Below are 20,349 nucleotides of genomic sequence, written 5' to 3'. Positions count from 1 at the left end.
AATTGATATCTTTACATCAAATATTTTTTTAAATTAAAATAGTATTTATCTAAAACTTTGTGTGTGTGTTGTACGTATGTGTAATTAAAAGATAAAAAAAATAAAAATAAAAATTATACTATCTATGTCTATAAATAAAATGGAACAATAATTCGTTGGCAAAATCTTGGATATGATAGAATTAAAATTATATGAATGAAAATATATAAGAGCGATAATGATACCGTCCTAATTACATAATGCAAGACTTGTTACTTTTATTCTTATAAATAGAAACGAGTGATTGTCATTTGTCAATAAAAAAAGAGATACAAATATATTTGAATGAAATAATTTTAAAAATATTTAAAAACAGTGACAAAAAATGTCACATTGAAGATACTTTCTTTGTATTTCCGTTTATATTTCTTTCTTTCTGTTCTTTATTAATTTTTTCAATTCATCATTATTCTTTTTGGTGCCGAAATCCGACTCTCTTTGTCTTTTTCTTTTCCTTCCTCATTTTTCACAAATACGTACAACTGTCGAAAAAGGTATGTTAAAATATATTTGTCGTTTGAACCGTTACGCGACCTACATTGTTTCGATGAAAATAAACTTATATATATAAATATATCGGAGAATACAAATGCGCGGGGAGATATATATCGCGGCTGGTGGCAGGAGAGGGCCCCGTGGACGCGTGGGCCCGACACGCGTGGGGTTCCAGATCCAAGTTGACGGTCAGTCGGCAGCGCGGTCTTCGATTAGCGCGGATGAGATCCCGCTGTTGTCGGGAATGCGATTTCGGGGGCGCCGGTGACCCAGTGGCGCGATTATGCCTTTACGCTATCATGGGATATTTGTCGTCTTATGCGTCGGTGTTACGGTGGCTAGAGCATCGTTTCCGTCGAATGCGGGAAGCGATGTTCGGTGCACGCTGAATAGTATCGGCTTGATGCTCTCCTTGCCGGAGATGACGCATCAATGGTCGCTCTTAGAGCTAAATTTCTGGTCGAATCGCGCGGCAAGTAAAGCTGTGTCAAACGAGTTGCTTGAACAGGACGCGACTCGATTTTCCAGAGGTGAGTTAAACGAAACGTAAAACGTTGCGAGTAAATTCAATATAATATTACATGGCACGTTGCTAGACTGGATTACGCCGATCAAGGTTGTAATGAATATATGTGTCATTAATCAGAAGCGTAAAAATTTCGTAGACGGTTTGATTTCTAAATATCTGTGCAAAATCTCCATAATTCTCTTAACGATTTGGAAATTATTTGAGCTTAGAGTTATCGACATTATTTGACAAGGAAAAAAACATTGGCAGCGAAATAAAAATTTTCACACGCATTAACAAAACTCTAATAAATATTTATGCAAAACTTGATTTAGATTCACTTACTCGTTTAAAAGATATTTAATGAAAAAATTGTAAATACTTATATTAACCCAAAATCTTTCTGCAAATTACTCATTTTTGTTTTTGTTTTTCTTTGTAGTTGATTTCAGAGGATATTCGTGATCAAAAGTTTATGTCATAAAAATTAATTACGACTATTTTCTTTTATGAAGACGTTAAAAACCATATTATTTAATAATATTTAATTCTTTGTACAATCCAGATTCATTAATTTAATTTTCCGAACAATGAGAACGTAAGAAAAAAGTTCTCTTTTTTTTTTTAATTTTGACAGCTTTTTGCTACTATTGTACAGTTGAAACATCCTTAAGCCGAAGAAAATTAAACAAGATTCCGTATTATTCCCCGTGTTAGCCTTTTTTAGTTTGCCATCGTTGTTGTTTTCTTGTTAACTTGAGAGAAACGTAAAAAATAGATGCTTCTCTTTGCGATGTACAGGGAGAGGATCCTGAAAACTTTGTAAATTTCAGTCGCAAAACTTAGTATTTTCTTTGCGGTATGTGAATGTAACAAATGATAAATTGTACGATCGTTCGACAAATATTATACAATATATTACTGTCAAGTCACTTGTTCATACCTTCAATCAAAACATGTTATTTCGTTTTTAAGAAGCTTTTTTTAGTTTGAGAAATTTGATAAAATTAAATTTTTGTCGAGGACCTTCTTGAAAAAATTGTTTTCTCGATATAAATAAATATTGAGTTAAAATAAAAATGGGCAGATGTTGAATCGTAAATAATTTTTATTATTATACTGAATTTTACAAGAGAGGAAGGAAGAGAGAAAGAGAGTAACCCGATTTTTCGTTTACTTTACACATCTGAAATTCATTTACACAATGACCGAAAAATAATCGCCAAAGATTGACATTATCAAGTAGAGTCCGAGCGCGCGAACATGCGAACATCCCTTCTTCGCGTTTTACTATCTCGTTTTACGCAGTGTTAAACTTCTTTCCCGTTCCGGTGGAGGAGGAGTGCCTGTCCGAGGACAAACGACGCCAAGGAATATGCATGAACACATACGAGTGTCGTATCCAGCACGGGGTATCCCACGGACCGTGTGCACTCGGATTCGGCGTGTGTTGCATATGTGAGTTATTCCCGTAATTTTCATCGTAAACCGCTCCAGTTTTACCTGTCATCGTAAGAGCGATATCGTAAAATTCATTCTGGGCGAGAGCCCCGATCTGAGAGAAGGATAATCCGAATATCGGCTCTTTTCGATATCCTCCGTACCTTTATAGATATCTGAAAATATATTAAATAATTTTGTTTTCCATTTGTTATTCTCGCTTCTCTTCTCTACGACGGTTTGGTACAGGCTATTTAAATAATTGATCGATCGTATCATTAAAGTTACCCGAAAATACGTGCGAAAGCCTTTAGCTAGAGATTGTACATATCTTTAGCGTCAAAAGACGATCGCGATTTTCGCAATCGACGCCAAATCGATCAACGAGGCTCTTCCGCTTTTCGATTTAACGGTATCGGGATGGTCGGGCGTAATTCCGAGACGATCTCTTAAGCGGCACACGCTCTCCTCGATAGCGTGAAAGGGAGCGCACGGAGAAAATAAAAAGGCAAGGAGAAGGAACGGTATATACGACAGCTCGTACGACGAGAAAGAACTTGAAGGCAGAGTTATACAGTTACTTAATTGCCTTTCAGCGTGATCATCGAGAATCGCGCACTGTGAATGGGATCCAATGTCCCTCCTATGTCTCGTTTACGTGCTTTCGAAGAACTCGCGAATATAATCGACGTTACTGATTGTGAATATATTCTTCGTTTAAGAAAAAGATGAGGCTTTAAAAAAAATTATAGACTAACACTATAACAATATGTATTATATGTACATCGGTTCGAAGGGTTTCTATAAATCGCAAGGCACGGTTTATCATTAGCATTCAGCTGATATTTGACTTTTTTTAATTAGAGCAGTTTTTTTTTTTTTGTTTCCGATAAATTTTCTCACGAATTTCAAGATGTTTTTCTCTTAACGATCAAGCGTGATTGTATTTAGCAACTCTTTTATTTCTAACGATAAATTTCTTGAGAATTTAAAAATTCGATACATTTACATTTTATAAAATCCATTCGAAATTTGTTGAAAAGCTGGCATTTTGTCGTGCATTTTTAACTCTAAAATTTAATTTGTCGCAAAATGCTTTTTTATTAACTTTGTAATTAACCTCTGTATAAAAATTCAAGAAAAGTGTAAACTTTAAATTAAAATTTATAAAGTAATGTATCATTTATGTGCATTAATGGAACATTTAAAAAATGTTTTGTAGAGGATACTAGTAGTGTTTTTATAGCAATTCTCTTTTCCAAATATATATTTCGGATCGTGAGATTTATATCAAAAAATAGATGAGCATTTTCGCTTTAATTTTTATATACCGCCTCTTTTTTTAAATCTCCAAGAGTCTCTCGTAGCGCGGAACAAGTTGTTATTCTAAGGCTAGCCTTTTCGCCACCGTTCCATCTTCCGTTTCCTCTTTCGTCCAATTGTTCTCTGTTGCTTTTTATCCGGTCTGCATCCATTCGCTTTTTCCGCCACGGTGCATGCTCTAGTCGAAAACAGGGCCATACCGTACGTACGGATTCTTGACCGATTTTCCGAACACCATGCTTCCTGCGAGAACGTCTGTTTCTCGATGCATCTCGCATGTCCGAGTTTTGCAATCGCGAATGCGTTATTTCGCGATAATTTATCGATATGAATCTGAATGAGATGCAATTCGAAGAGAATGTAGTACATATATTGTATATGCGTGCGCTTTATATGAATTTACAAGAGCTCTACAATAGGAACAAAACAAATTTCTGACGCTTTCATCGAAGATGCGTGGACGTGACCTTTAAGCTATAAATAAATTCTTTATAGCTTTTACGAGATTAGAACGGTGATTATGTAATGAGAGGCGAAGAACGATAGGAAAGAAAATATACATTATATTTATAGACGCAGATCTTTGTATAACCGTATAACATTTTTCTATCTAAAAATTTTTTTAATTCGCGAATTACAGGACTGTAATTCGCGTCTTTTGTTTCATCGAAATATTTAATTTTATAAATATACTATATTTAAATTATAAAGTATATGTATATATATATATATAGTATTTAAATTTTTACGATACAAGTAAGCCGAAAAAAGCCAAGTTTAAATTAGTCGAAGAATCGTTATTGTTAGAATTAAAGGTGGATGATTTGGAGTAAAGTATTCCGTATATACAATATCTGGCATGAGCATATATCTAAATAAAATCTTGAATATTACGTGCGCGATACACGAATGCGTTGTGCTTGCGAATCGAAAGCTAACCGGCTGTATCTTTTTCTTTTTGCACTCTTTTCGTCGAATCGTTGAACGCAACGTGCAATGTCAGACTCTTCATACATTTTTTATATTGTCCACATCAAGTTGCTATCTCAAGTTACACGATGTAGGAAGTAAGATTTACACGCAAAGGCGGTAACCGCTTCTTCTTAACCGGAGCGGCGGGCTGTTGAATAGCGTCCCGTGATTCTAAAACGGTCGCCTGAATACCTGAATGAGAACTCATTATCGAAGCCGGAGGCTGCTCGCGAGAATATCGCACGATGACGCCTACGGCGGATAGTTTGCCAAAGTATTGGAATGTCTGGCATTTGCATTTAATTCGTTCACGCGGATCTAAATTATGATCAAGAAATTTCGACGAGGATAACTAGCTCCTCCTCGTGTAAGCAACAGTAATAATATATCATAATTTCAGCCTACTTTCAAATCTGATTTTTTTTTTTTTTTTTTAAATATAGATTAATTCGCATAAAATTAATTGCAATTTTACAAAATTGTTTCGCGGGAAAATTATTATAATTGACGCATATATATATATATATATTTAATATTTTTGTAGAGAAGTTATTAGCATCAAACTGGGATGTCTAATTTTTTATTTGATATGTAAATTAATCGATATAAAATCGATTGATTTCAGAAAAATGTTTTGGAAAAATTATTTAACGTACAGAGCACACGTGAGAAAAGTAACGAAGCAGCAGCTTATATCGGGTATTACTTAGAGAAGTTAACTCGGCGTCCGAACTCAGGTGTCCGATTTCCCACTTAACTTTAGAAGGCTAATAGAAGGCTCATTATATCGGTGACTTCAATATTGGACGCGCGCCAATTTATTATTTATACAATTCTGTATTAAGTGCGCAATCCCATAAAAATATTACGAAGCGGAGTCGTATTGGAATAAATAATGTCTAATTAAATATTTCGAAGCACGCGGCACCGCAACTCTACGTAATCCGTTAATGTGTCGGTCAATTAACGTGGTTTTCAGTCACGGCAAGCTGCGACAACGAGGTACAGAATAATCTGACCTACGTGACCAGTCCTGGTTTTCCCAACCTCATCGACCGGCCTATGAACTGCACGGTGGTCGTACGGAAGATCGATACGGAGGTCAGTCAGTTGAGGATCGACTTTGTTCATTTTAACATTGTAAGTTTCAGGGATATATCTTATTGCTGCGACAAGTTTATCCACTGATATGGGAATCCGCTTAGGCCAATCGCGAACGTTGATTCCCTTAAACGCAATCTGATATTCCGCAAGTTGCCAAGACAATGTCGATGCTAAGCGTGTAAATGAAACACTTTTCTTCTAGGGGCTGTGACAATGCTTATTTCTTATTGGGAAATCGATATTTAGATGTTGCATTTCTATAAAAGATTCGATTCTCTTCATTTTATTAAAATATTATATTTTAATATTATATTTTATTTACTAAATTTATTTTATATAAATACATTGGCGTATAGTATAGTATATCCCAAAAAGATACCAGAAAAGTCCTTTTAACACTTTTATTAATTTTCTAGTTCATTTTTTGGAATCGACTTTCTTTAGCGAAAATGTCGAGGAATATAATTATTTTTTGCAAGTCTTCAATTTGTTTCATCCCGTAACTAGGGCTCAAATTAAAATTCCATTAAGGTAAATTTTATTTGAAATTAACTCAAGAATGTACACCGTAAAAAAAAAAAAAAAAAAAAAACAAACTATATAAAATTACACAATAAATAACGAAATTTTTACACGTTTCTCTATTATTATATATTTATTGTGTGTAATTTTACATTTATTATTCTTATAATTTTGCAATGTTTCTTACAGTGTAGTTTTATTACAACTTTTGATTTTAGACAAGTTTAGCTTGCAAAGAGTTCTCTTTTTTCAATCGTTAAAAATTTGAAAACTATTAACGCCTCGATATTTTCGTTAAGAAAAAAATCGTCTCCAAATTGTAATCTACTATTAAAAGAACATCCTTGCTTTAGAGCACCGTATACATAATCTTATTGTAAATAAATCAGTGAAAGAGATAAAGAGAAATTGAAAATGAATTTTAGGGCCAACCGAATGCAACGACTGGTATTTGCGACGGGGATGTTATGGTAATTAATAACAGCAAGACATCTTTCGAATTGTGCGGATGGAACAGTGGACAACACGGTGAGAAACTTTATCGCTTCATTGCCTTTGTAATCTGTAGCTTTTCCTTATTCAAAAATTATTAATAAAATATATTTTATATTTTATTAATTCAAATATATATTGTATTTGCTGCTTGATTGAAATAACTAATTCCATTGCAAGTGTTTGAATAAATAATTTTTTTTTTAATCAATAATAATTTTCCTGAATTTGGTATATTTTTTCAGTGTATATATATATACATATATACCCATACACGTATATTTTTAATAGTGTACATGGACGCGAGCGAAGGCAACGAACCGATCACTTTAAACTTCCGGCTGCCAAGCGGCCTGCAATCACGAATGTGGGAGATGCGCGTGGTGCAATTGGGTTTCGAGCAACGAGCGCCAGTCGGGTGTCTCCAATATTTTCGCTCGCCGAACGGCACGCTGAGGACGTTCAATTATCTGCCGAACGGTCGATACCTCGCCGGACATGATTACTTATTGTGCGTGCGTCAGGAGAGAGACATGTGCGGTATCGCTTATCAGCCGTGCACGCGAGATTCTTTTAGGATAGGACTTGACGGGTCCAACGCGACGAACGTCCTCGCGGCTCCAGCCACGACGAACAACGGAAACGCCTCCGTCTCCGCTATCGTCGATCTCAACAACGTCGCGAATAATTCCATCGAGGATGTCGTCGAAGGCTCGGGTGCGGGATCGTCCGAGCAGCAGGAGACGATGGTCCTCAGCACCGGCACGAATCCGACGTCGCCGATCGAGAGACGGTGCAGGGATAGGATACTTATCCCCTGTGATTTCGAGGAATTTATCACGGTATATCGCACGTTTAATTTCATTCCATCATTCGTCGCGAGCGATCGGTAACACAACTCGTTCTCTTCCTTTCTTTTTTAAATTATAATCATCGCGTAGACGCATCTCTAGTATAAATATTTAAAAAAGTTTGATTAAATTCAATTAAAAGTTTAAATTAAATCAAATTTAAGCCATAAAGTATTATTAGTGCGTAACGTTAAATATAAATTATTGCGCAAGACGCCCGAAACGATCAGAGTTGATGGGAAAAATCTAATGAATGGAAAAAAACCATGGTAAATTTTGATTTTTACCGTCTCGGACTTTATCCGATGCAATAAACTGGCAAAATCTATAAAGATAACTAATATTGTATTATAAAATATATTTATATGACTTTACGAAAAAAAAAAAGTTTTTGCTTCAATTAATAAATCTATATACCAATCATTATAGTTTATAAAAAAAAAAAAAAAATGAGATTAATATAACATTGAAGTCTTTTAATAGTTAGGATCTAACTACTATCGGAAAGACTCGTTTAGGTTAGACCTCAGCGGGAAACACGTGTGTCTGTTCCAGCCGGGAAACAACGTGGCGGGTGTCTGCAATCTGGAGCATTGCGGCAACTCGCTGTGCAGACGAGACGAACTCGACGCGGAGGGTAATTGCCGGGTGGAGACCTGGACTACGCCCTTCCGGATAAGGGTGGCTTTCGATCCCGGTAGCAACGCGGACGGTACGTTGGCGGATAATGCCGGCATGTGTCTTACCTATCAGCAATTAGCCTGCGTAGCTTGAGAGATCGCTTTATAATTAATTTCCATTCTCTCACACACGATCTATACGAGTGCGTGTGTGTGTGCGGAGGCAATATCACTCTCGAATAAAAGAGAGAGAGAGGGAGAGACAATATTATTAGACTCTGTACTGCTCATAAATTATTTCGTTTTGCGCGCGATATCGCTTCTACGACGTAAATATCGGAAAGGGATTTTGGGTCGTAATAAAAGAGACGTCATCTTTTCATCCGTTTGGTTTACGTAAGTGTCGATGGACGTATGTAGGAGAGAGACCGAGGGATAACTGTGTATATAGGATCAATTAATACGACACAAGAGATGAAAGAGTCAAATAGTTTTTATTTACAAATGAACTAGCTTAAATCGCGTAAACGCAGCGCACAACTCTCGATATAGTGTGATAGATATATATTTATATTTAATTCGCTTTTTGTGTCCCGCTTCTTTTTTTCTGGTTCGATTACACCACGATCATCATCATCGGCCGCGATACGCAACGCGTTTGTGTACGGGCGTACATGTATATGTGTATGTATGTGTCAATTACGAGGCATTCAATCTATCCGTCAAGTCAAAACTGTTCCAACGTGAGATTTAACGCTCATTTGTAATATGTAACAGGTGGTTGTGTTTCTTTGCCGCGGAAAATGTCGACGACGATCGCGGCAACCGTTAGCGATAACGATATATAATGACGTTACAAGAATAAATTATAATGTCGTCAATATATGATATGAATATCGACGATGGCAACATCACTTTGAATCGCTCTCCCAGAAGAAACACGCATCCTTGCTTCGGAAGAGGCCGAGATCACTTGCCTCTTGCATGAAGCCACTTCACATTATGTATATCTATAAGTGTCGCGTGTATAATAATAACGATAATAACGATAGTGATAATAAAATTAGCGTATAATGACATAACGGAGACATAATTTTCGACGACGGTCAATATAAACTGTTATTTCGTCCACGAGACACGTCGCTTTCGTACAATCCGAAATCATATCGCGTTATCTATCTATCGAAAGTTAAAAGGATTGTTGAATAGCGTTGAAGAGAGAGGGAGGTGAATCGCGAACGTGAATCGCGTGTACTTGATGATCGCTTGGTGCGAGGGGGAAAGGGGGAGGGAAAAGGAGAGGAGAGGAAGGGAACACAGGTTTCTTTTTTTTTCTTTTCTTTTTTTTTTTTCTTTTCAATCTATACTAATACTCTATCGATACGATTGCGGACGTTCGCGGGGCGTTTAATCCGCGAGAGAAGTGTCGAGGCCGTATATATATTTGGATATAAATTCCCATATGTGTAAAAATTATTTCGAATATACTAATACATATCTATTTATATAATTTATTTATTTATTTTGTAATGAGAGATAAATGCTGATTATTACGGCCGCTACGTTAAAGTGCGCCGTCGTCTGTGGATCTCGAGGATGAGAGAAATTTAAAAAAAAAAAAAAAAAAAAAAAAAAAAAAAAAAAAAAGCCGACGATAGGATTGTACATCTTCGTATCGATTAAGCACCCCGCCGCGCCCGATGGAGCTACGCGTTCCCGAAAAAAAAACTCTGTCGGAAAGGATCTGTTCGTCGTTGTATTTACATCGTCGAGCGATACAACGGAGCGCTGTATACAATTGGCGAATGATCGATGATGAGCGCAGACGATGCGAGACATTCAATTATAAACGAATATTAAATTCAGGGATGTAGAGAAACTCCGAGACACGAGAAGATTCGCGATCCAAGGCGAATCTCTGCGTACGAGAATTCGGATGTTTAGCGATATCTCTCACCGCGCACACGGTACATGAGTTTTCCTAATATTCGAAACGTTTGTTCGCGCAACGAAAAGTTTCTCGAGATTTTTTTTTTTTTTTTCTGATAGAAAAAATATCGAATGTAAATCTCCGAGCATTCGTCGATATGTTTTAATTATTTCGAATTAACGCGCCCGCCATCCAATCTGCATAGAGAGAGAGAATTCGACTCGCACACTCTACACTCGCATCATCTGCGCACATCCTGTTATTATTAATTATTAATCGATACTACGTATTGTATAGAAAACTTGATATTAGAAAATCACTGGACTCTCTTCCATCTTTGATCCGGATAGTGGACGACAACGGAACCAACGGAAAACGCTTCGGAAAGGCGACGAGAGCCCCAGTCGATTAGGATCACCAGATTCTTCGGATCCTTTAAACCTGCCGAGATCTCGCGGATCTTTTACGTCAAATACCGGCACAAAATTTACAAAACCGGCATGGAAAAATGTACGTGCATCAATAGCAATAACAAAACGTATATTCGGAATAAAGTTGACGTTTCTATGACAAACAAGCAAATAAGCGCGATCGATATTTATTAATCAATTTCGATTGTTTGTGACGTGGTAACGCGAACCCATTTACATCAAGGTTCGATGTAATCGGACGCCTCGATGTAATATAGTCGCAAGCAGCCTATACACTTGGAAAATTTGTGTTTTCTTGTTAAAAAATATGCCAGTTAAAATTTTTGTATTCAATATTTAATACAATCCGGCAATCCCGAGGAGTCTGGTCAATGTAAAGCGTAAAGCAAAAGGAGCGAACGCGATGGTTATCGGCGGAAAATGTACGTCGCCTTATAAATTATTCTAATAATCTTTACGCTGTGGCCGTCACGAAAAGAGTTAGATACCAGAAAATGTTGGCTACCGCAATTGGTAGGCTGTGGGGGGAGCACAACATGTGCGCGCACACATGTCCGTACACACTCGCTCTTTCTTCCCTTAAATACCGTTGTGCGTGTGCGTGCTCATCGTATGCCGCCGATATGCATCGTTACTTTTTTTTTTTCCCTTTAGTACTCTCTCCTTTCCCCGTTCTCCTCTCCTCTCCAATTCTCGTCGTTTTAACGAGTCATTTAAGACGCGGGGGAGAAAAACGTTAGGTATCGATGACACTATCACGCGCGAAACAAAACGTCACTTGTATCACTCTATTTCGCTTCAAGTGTCACACTTGAGATGAAGATCTTCTAGTCCCGAACTTAAAAACTCTCGGATGAAATAAAGATCGTTTTAGGATCGAACGACAATGTATCTTTATATCCTTAGAAAATTCGGCGTATACCCACACAAATTGCCGCATTGCCGGGCAATTTACAAACGTATTTGGACTTATTTAAGACGAAAAGATTATACTAGGACGAGGAGAGAGCCGAAAATATCAGAGATTCAGCTGTGCATTATAATATCGCTTCGGCAGATTGTTCTTTTGTAGCATAGATGCATTCGCTTTTTAATTAACACGATTCGTTTCTCTATATTCGGGAGGAAAAGAAGGGCATTTTCGAGTCTTCGCGGCATCGATCCTAACGCGAGGCTCTCTCTCTCTCTCTCTACTTTCTTATTTCGAGTCAACAGTGTTGAATATTGCAACGTGCGTGCGAGCATTCCGCGAAATGTGTTATATTGTATGTATGTATATGTGTGGATGCGCGGTGCGAATGTACAATACTTGTATGGCACGACACGCGGTATATAGTCTAGTCAGGGTCGAATTATTATTGGCTGGCTTCCATTTACAGGGCTGCATGACGATTGACGATCGTATAATACCCGCCGTGGTATTGCTATATGCAGGAAATTGCGAGCGATGGAAATTCTTTTATTTAAACGATACATGTATGTATCTATTCGCGCCCGTTTCAATTTGATCTGCGGCTTTTAAACGCGCGCAAAGTATATTCGAATAGAATATATTCTACACTCTACTATATAGTTTGCATTAATTTAAATATTTTAAAAATTCTTATTTTCAATTTTCAATTGGTAATTCTCCCCTAATTTTTTTTATAAAGGATATGTGATATTTTCTAAATTAAAATGATGGGCTAGAGAAAAAAAACGAGAACGGCATGTTATGAAGAATCTGCGTCAAATCGCAATGAGATTCGCGAATAATAAAATATATAATCGTCTATTGGTATACGTTCAACTTTTTCCGCCATCGGCCAATTGAATTATACGAGCGGATTAATTTTCCTGCATTACTTGTCTCCAGTCTTGTTTAACTTAACCACAGCCGTGCAGACAGCACGGCATAGACGTTACCGTGTAAAGTCTCTCTAATGACAAGGCGGGTAAGGAGAACGTAACGGAGAGTCGATGCACAACCCTGGATATGGAAACTCAGTCTTTATAAGGCACAAAGAATCTGGGCGATTGTGAACGGCGAGCAAACTCAAGCAGCGATAGTAGCGCTTATACTAAATGAGGGCGAATATTGAAAACGGTCTCCCAGCGCAAATTATTCATACACCTTATTATTAGGCACTAGACCGAAGCGAGATGACATAGGTATTCGACTTGGCGGAAAATGTAACGCGCGAATATCTTCGAAACGATTTGAAATATCAAGAAATTCTTTTGTCTAATGTGTGTGTGTGTGTGTGTGTGTGTGTGTGTGTGTGTGTGTGTGTGTGTGTGTGTTCGTGTGCGTATCTCTTGTACAACGATGAACAAATTGAAAATTTGAATATCAAAAGATGAGGTATAAAACATAATTAGATACTATTAAAAATCGGAGATTATATCTGTTTGCTTTCACGATATATCGATTATTATTTAAGTAAAGAATCTAAAATTATAAAATTAAAAATGTCAGAGAGAGCGAGAATATATACTACGTGAAATAATGGGGGAGAAATATTATTTATGAATCGAAAATATATTAAGTCGTAATATTACACGTGCTAAACTAACAGAATTGAAATAGTGTAGAAAGGATTTATTGAATATTCTTTTATATACTATTTTCCACGCAAACTGACACGCGTGTCTCTGTCGCTGAGAAAAGCAAAAGTTTTCTTTTCGCATGGGCGTTCCAAACAGGATTTACAGTTCATAGTTTAATTAATCGTGTGTGTCAGCTTCGTCTCTCCGCGCAACTATTTAAATGCTAATTTGCTCCCAACTTTTCACATTAGCCTGATTTCCATAAGAGATATTTATTAATCATTCATATTTATAATATCCATTGTTATATAATAATATAAATAATTTTCATTTATCCGTCTAAATGTACTTTTTCATGTAATATTAACGTACGTTCTATATACGATTTCCATATGAAAGCAATCGTGTCGTTTTGCGCGATGGGACATTTATAACATCGTTTGATCAATTTCTTTCTTCATCGATCCTTTTTTTTTTTTTTTTTTTTTTATCCCGCTTTATTATCAAACTGTCGTCACGAGCAGATTCAAGATATATATGGCTTAGGAAAAATTATATGCAAATATGTATATCGGGCAGTAATTTATTTATTGTAAAATGAGAGAGAGGAGAGACACGCGCAAAACGTTTTGCGCGTGCAAATTGTTAAAAATTTCAACATAATATCTTATTGCTAACGTATTATTGCAGAGATGCGTGTTTTAAGATTTTTATGAAACTGTGAAATTTTTTTCGGAATTGAAACGAGAAACGACAAGAATTCATGAAAAATATCAGGTACTCGGTGTATAAAGTTGGAGTTTTAATTACAGAATAAACACGTATACGTATAAAAAAGCAACGATTGTGCGTAATAAATAATATCAAGGCTGTAATATGATGGTCTTGCTATATAATTATAGTATTCTACGAGTGGAGCGAAACGCGCGCGATTGCATTACTTCGTTCGCGAATTAAAACGTAATGAATTTGCAGTGCGTGCGCGGGAAAGATGATATTAATCCAACGATTGAAATTTCTTAGTAGATTTATAGGATATTTTTCTTACAGTCTCATTAACGCCGATATCGAATACGATCGATTTCTCTCGTCGATGAGAACCGAATCGAATAAAAAGATGATACCTGTATTCGGATTCCGTGACTTGTTGTCAAAGATGCGATCGAGAAATTTTGAAGGAAAAGAACGCGGCTGTCCCCCCCATATCGAATCGCACGAACGGGAACGCGTAATGCGGACATACGCGTGCGTAATATGATTAATTTTGTCGAAGAAACGACGATTGTCTACGGTCTACGTCTATCTACGATCTACGTCTACGAGATGAAACGCCAACTGTATATGTATATTTATAAGATCCGTACGTACACACATATGTATACATACACACTCTCTCTCTCTCTCTCTCTCTCTCTCTCTCTCTCTTTTTCTCTCGATCGCACATGTGTCTATGTGATATGCTTTTGTCATTCCTCTCTCTGCAATTTTGTCTCCCTCTCCCCTTTCCACTCCCGCTTCCCTCCCCCCCAGGCGCAACAGATATACATACACATATGACGTAGAGAAGACATTCTTGTCACATGTCAAACATACGCGAGCCGCGCTATGACTCTGTGTTTGTTTCGCGCGTGTAAGCGAACGGAAGAATGGCCGTTGAGACTGTTCTTTCCCTTATCGATATTATACATATATGATATCTTGAATATTAGGGGAGGATATAGAGGAGCTCGTGTGAATTGGTCCCGGCGATATTCACGGTGCGCGAAAAGTGATACAGACCCCCGCGTCCTCATCGCATCTAAGAGCTATCGTTCGAAGAGAAGGAAATCTCTTGTAGAATAAGAATTTTTTCCACAATTTTTACCCCTCATTTAGCGCCGCATCGATGATGAATGTAGCCACGCGTTTCTCTCTCCGAATTTCGTTTGTCTAATTTAAAGATCGTGTAAGAATGTCGAGATGATAGAGGAGAGATTGGAAAACGCCCACGTTTATCGCTGGATACACTATAAACATTTTTCTAAAAATTTAGACACATTTTTGTCTAAATTTTCAGATCTGCATGTCTGAAAGAAACTTCAGAAGAGTTCAGTCTGAAAATTGAAGCGTGTCTGAAAATTCAGACAATTATTCTGTTTGAAAATTCAGACAGTATGTTTGCAAAAACGTTGCAGAGAATTTGGTGAAGTTTCAGTCAATTTTTTTTTTACAGTGTAGGCGGTGAGAACCAGGCAAAATGCATGCCGAGATGCAATCTCCACTGTTGTTTATTCGTTCTATCCGATTACGCGAGTTTCGTGGAAAAAAAAATGGCGCTAACGAAATAATACAATTGCGCGATAGACTATAGACGATGCTTGCGGAAGATAGGAACACGCGGGGCTTTCTTTCGTGATGGGTAATCGATTTTCTTTTTTCTTTAATCGAGGAAACGTGATATATAGACCGTTTAGCGATAATATCGACAATGCAAAAATGTATGATGTCAACGTAATGAAGTTTATATTTCCGGGTTTCTACTGTGCGGGCGTATCCCTCTCGCCGCGAGTGTGTATTATCTTTCAGAGATCTCTCATCATTTTATCTTAAATTTAGAAGCCACGCGGATGATGCGCGATGTTGACGTGAATCACAAATATGATGATGGTCTGGTGGACGGTATAAGACATTCCGGCTGCACTCTCTTGCGGGATATTTCCGTTTGTCTATTAATCGCCAATTACTCGAAAGTCAAAGACAACATTTTGAAAAATAAGGAACAAACATTGAAGTCACTTTTGCATCTCTATATAAAAGTGGAATTTCTGCAACTATAGTATTCGATAAATATCCAAAATTATCTGGCACAATTCAGTTAAGAAACAGACGAAGAAAGAGAAATTACGACTATTTTCATAGTAAATATATATTCAAGAAGAAAGTATATAGAGGAGAAAAAAATAAATTATAAAAATATAAAGTATATTCTCTTGTCTAGAGCGCGAAAATTATATATATATATATATTTTTTTTTATCTTTTAAAAAGCGCAAAAGGAAAAATTTACATATAATTTTTCTCAAAAAGATCCATGTGTGTTCCACGATATATATATATAAGTGCCAATACACATCGATACGTTTATCGGCTGCCAATATTATTTGCATTATTTCTTTTACAAATATGAAAATAATTGAAATCATGAAGCAAAGAAAGAAGGAAAGTTTTCTATTTGCTATACGAGTTTTTCTTGATTCTCTCTCTCTTTCTCTCTCTCTCTCTTTCTGTTTACATACACGTTTTGCCTATTTAGATCGATTAATGACTCGTACTATAACCGTCGAGAGACTCTCGCATTCGCTTTTATCTTCTTTTTTTCTTCCGTCCCGATGACATATATTAAATATTATTTGGCATCTAGAATTAACGGGGAAGAGGTACGTGTAGAGTACAAACTGCCCTTCCGAACAGTCCTCCCGGTGATTACTTCCGTCGCGCGTCCGGACAGAGAGCGACTCGTTTTCCCTTCTTCTCCATTAATTCTACACGTTCCCAGATAAACACAATAGATATACACTGGTTTGCGGTCTGACGATAGCCGGCGCCGCGGGACTTTTGCCGATTTTTTTTGTTTTTTTTTTTTTTTTTGTTTTCCGGTCGGAGCTCAGCCGTCACGCTCGCCACGGCAGTGTTTATTTATTTGCCTAGCCGTTTGTAAAATTGTGGGCAAGAAGAAGCCGCGATGCTTCGGCGATGCGGCGAGGTATTCAATTAATTTTCCCACCTCCTTCTCCTTTCCTCTTTTCCTTTCTCACTCTCTTTCTCTCTTTCCAAAGCGCGTTCCTGAACGACAACATTTTTTTTTACGCATCTTACAGGGAGGAGGGGCTGCGGGGGGCGGGAGGGGGGAGGGGGGAGGGGAGGAAACAATCTTCGATTAGGGATACACGCCGCGCCGTATTCGCTCCGAATTAATTCCGATCAGCGAGTGATTGCCGTCTGTCTCTGTGAGCGCGCGCTATCGATCGCAATATGATTAATCCAAACCTCCGGCTCTCTTGGTCCCGTTGGTCCGTAGGTTACAATTCCTCCGGTCTTCCTCTGCAACCCACCACACGAGAAAAAGAAAGAAAAAGAGACACTAAAGATCGATCGATTCGGTCGACGCTTAAGATTCGTACGAAAGTCGCAAACTCTGTCTAAATTTTTCTCAATCTTGCATCACGCAACGCACTTTTTTCAGAGACTCGAATAAACGGCACCGATAACGCTCTATTAATTTTTCTTAGACGCATGTTCGTGTTTTGAAAGACGAAGAAGAAATATGGAAACATTTATTATAACAAGTAGCGCACGTTAGAGGGATAAACTGATACGAGTGTCCGAATCTCGCGTTTCATATAGTCGGTTGTATATACTATACGCATTTAATAATTACGTGTCAAACGTTTTACTTTACGTCTCGCGCACGACATAAGCATTAACACGCGAAATTATGAATTTGTAAAGAATATACGAGAGATTATTTCGATATAGAGAAGGAAAACGACGCGTATGTGCGAGTGATCGTATAATGAGGATTTTGCAAAATTGCGATTTACGTAATCTTTGATTAGGAGGTTGATCTGGTGTTCTTCTTTTTTCACTTTGCGTTCTTCGTAATTTCGTCTATTAACGTTAAAACAATAACGATTAAACAATTGGTAGAAATTTCAATACGGTCAGTAAGATATCAACTTTACGCGCTGAAATAACATTTAGATAAGTCATCTAAAAAGTCCGAGTAAAATTCATCGCGTGATGATGCGATCTCTCGTGAATAAGCATAAGGTATATAGAGGGCGCGGCATAGAAAAAAACAAAAAACGAATATGATAATTTATAGCCGACATGTGAAAAAATCTATATACCGAATGGTCAATTGAACTTGGTCTTTGTGCCGGATTAATCTCTGTCAAATTGTGAAATTGAGCAGAATTGTGATGCAAAATGGCCAGAATTGAAACATAGCGCGAGTGCCAATTACAAGGTGTGGATCTTTCACATAATTGTGATTGCGTAGCGGGTAGATTAACAAGAGATAAAGGAGAGTGGAGCTCGCGAGATTCGTGCGAGCGTGAGAATATTTTGTTTCTTCTTTCAATCGAGCTCGTTGGAGTTACCTGTTCTCGTGGCGAACGGATCCTTGGGATGATTGGTCTTAATGGCGTTCATTCGGCGATTCTGCGGTCCCTGGCCACCACCGGGACACCCGACACCTGGCGTCTGGCCCATGCCGTGGGGCCCAGTGGCAACCGTGCCACCGGCGGACTGCAGATGCGACGATTGCTGGCCGCAGCCAGGGGGCCCGACGGTCCCTGGTCCGCCGGTCACACCTGGCGGCGCACCTGGTGCCCTGACACGTGGCTGCTCGACGGGCAATACGCGGCGTCTCTTCTTGGGTAACTTGGCTCGCGCCTGCGTGTGACTGTAATACATCGCAAAGTTGCTAACGATCACGGGCACCGGCAGGGCGATCGTGAGGACACCGGCTAGCGCGCAGAGCGCGCCGACAAACATCCCGATATACGTTTTCGGCACCATGTCCCCGTAACCGACGGTCGTCATGGTCACCAGGGCCCACCACAGACCAAGCGGTATGCTCTTGAAGTCGTTCTTGGGGTTGTACTGAGTGCGCTCCGCATAGTACACGAGACTGGCGAAGATGACGATACCGAGAACGAGGAAGAATACCAGCAGCGTGAGCTCCTTGGCCGAGGCGCGAAAGGTCTGTATCAGGATTTTGAGGCCCGACGAGTGACGCGTGAGTTTGAACAGTCTCATTATTCGTATGATGCTCAAGAACTCGAGGATGTCGGCGTTCTCCAGATGGGCAGCGAATCGCTGCAGCGCGAGGTCGACGTAGAAGCTCAGGGTGGCGACCATGTCGATAAGATTCACCGAGCTCTTGATAAAGTCGCAGCGATTCGGGCTCGCGGTGATGCGTATCAAGAACTCCAGAGTGAACCAGGCGTTACAGATGCATTCGATGTAGAAGAAGACATCGTGGGCGTTGGTGCGGGTCTTGTCCACCACCCAGGACGTTACGTTGTCAGTCTTTACCGAACGGTTCACGATCATCGGTACTCGCATGTCCGGATGGGTCTTGAGGCAAAACGAGAGTATTGAAACGCAAATGAAGAAAACGGAGACTATGCTGATTATCTGAAAGTTTGGCCAGATGTACGGGCAGACTTTTAATAACTGTTGCATTTAGCGATCATTGTGATAATATCGATGCGTTTCAATTCCAATTTGAATCGTACCTTGGCTGCGACGGAGGAGTAGGGTTCATCGAATAGTGACCATATCTGAGGCTTGAGCTTCTGCCACCACGTAAGAGTCCCCTCGTAGTACGCCTCCTCGAAGCCGAATTTCCTAGCTAGTTCCTCTTCGGTGGGTTTCTCGGTGTCGAGGTCCAATCTGTCGAGGACTGTCAATGTTTCCTGCGTGTCCCGGTGCTGCAAGGTGCGTTCGGAGCGAAGAGGTTGGGAGAAAAAGAGAGAGAGAGAGAGAGATGCAACAAGGATTGTTATTCGTACGTGCGAAACTCTTTCTTGAGTGTGTTTTGTTTGCCTTCGCGTGAAAAAAGCGAACCGCGTCTTGCGTGCGTCCTTGCGTGAAAAAAGATACCTGCATGGTTTCGATCAGCTTATTAACTAATGACTTTTGCGATCGTGTATATTTATTTAAATTTACTCTTGTTCTATCCGAGAAATAATTTCCAAGACATGATTAACGATTCCATATCTTTTTCGCAAGATTTCCTTTCAGGAAAATGTATGAACAAGATGGTTCCTTTAAGGACCATTCAATAATTCTCATTAAATAGCTACCCTTATTTATTACATTTTTTTCATCTCTCTATATATTTTTATTATTTTAAATATCATAATTTTATTTAATCTGGAGGAATCAATTTAAGTAAAGCGAATCGTGTTAAATTAATCACACATCTTTTTCTACTGAATAGATTCTTAAAATTGACTGCCGTTAAAAAGAAAAGACATTAATAATTAAGAGCACTTGAGTGAAAGAAACGTCAATGCTAGTACTCTGCGTTGATACCACTGCTT

At 38.4% G+C, this 20,349-nt stretch overlaps 2 protein-coding genes across 4 annotated transcripts in view; one reads left to right on the top strand and one right to left on the bottom strand.

Moving 5' to 3' along the window:
* Positions 1-739: 739 nt before the first annotated feature.
* LOC138932648 (uncharacterized) overlaps positions 740-20,349 on the top strand; it is a 25,257-nt gene continuing 5,647 nt past the window's right edge. The window contains exons 1-6 of one of the 3 annotated variants that reach the window (XM_070294686.1): positions 740-1,064; positions 2,351-2,500; positions 5,757-5,917; positions 6,829-6,931; positions 7,187-7,737; positions 8,302-8,458. In XM_070294686.1, the coding sequence (XP_070150787.1) occupies positions 818-1,064; positions 2,351-2,500; positions 5,757-5,917; positions 6,829-6,931; positions 7,187-7,737; positions 8,302-8,458 (1,369 nt within the window). In that variant the 5' untranslated portion in view covers positions 740-817. Of the gene's footprint in view, positions 1,065-2,350; positions 2,501-5,756; positions 5,918-6,828; positions 6,932-7,186; positions 7,738-8,301; positions 12,236-20,349 lie in introns of those variants that run through there. The other 2 variants (XM_070294687.1, XM_070294685.1) reach the window with 2 other exon arrangements.
* LOC138932320 (potassium voltage-gated channel protein Shaw) lies at positions 9,985-19,912 on the bottom strand. Its single transcript, XM_070294008.1, has 4 exons — positions 19,907-19,912; positions 19,540-19,734; positions 18,397-19,438; positions 9,985-17,335 (listed from the first exon to the last, which is right to left on the bottom strand). Exons 1-4 carry the CDS (start codon positions 19,910-19,912, stop codon positions 17,271-17,273), a joined length of 1,308 nt encoding a protein of 435 aa, XP_070150109.1. The 3' UTR covers positions 9,985-17,270.

The sequence above is a fragment of the Polyergus mexicanus genome, unplaced genomic scaffold (assembly GCF_030449975.1).
Source record: "Polyergus mexicanus isolate NDT 795.1 unplaced genomic scaffold, iyPolMexi1.0 SCAF_4, whole genome shotgun sequence".
Classification (NCBI taxonomy): domain Eukaryota; kingdom Metazoa; phylum Arthropoda; class Insecta; order Hymenoptera; family Formicidae; genus Polyergus; species Polyergus mexicanus.
Note: the sequence above shows the minus strand (reverse complement) of the source record. Positions and strands in the feature narration are given on the sequence as shown.

Coding starts and splice junctions, on each gene's coding strand:
- LOC138932320 (XM_070294008.1), bottom strand. Junction 19,439..19,539: donor ACTCCTCCGTCGCAGCCAAG/GTACGATTCAAA, acceptor CCAAACTTTCAG/ATAATCAGCATAGTCTCCGT. Junction 17,336..18,396: donor TCCGTTCGCCACGAGAACAG/GTAACTCCAACG, acceptor GGTGGGTTGCAG/AGGAAGACCGGAGGAATTGT.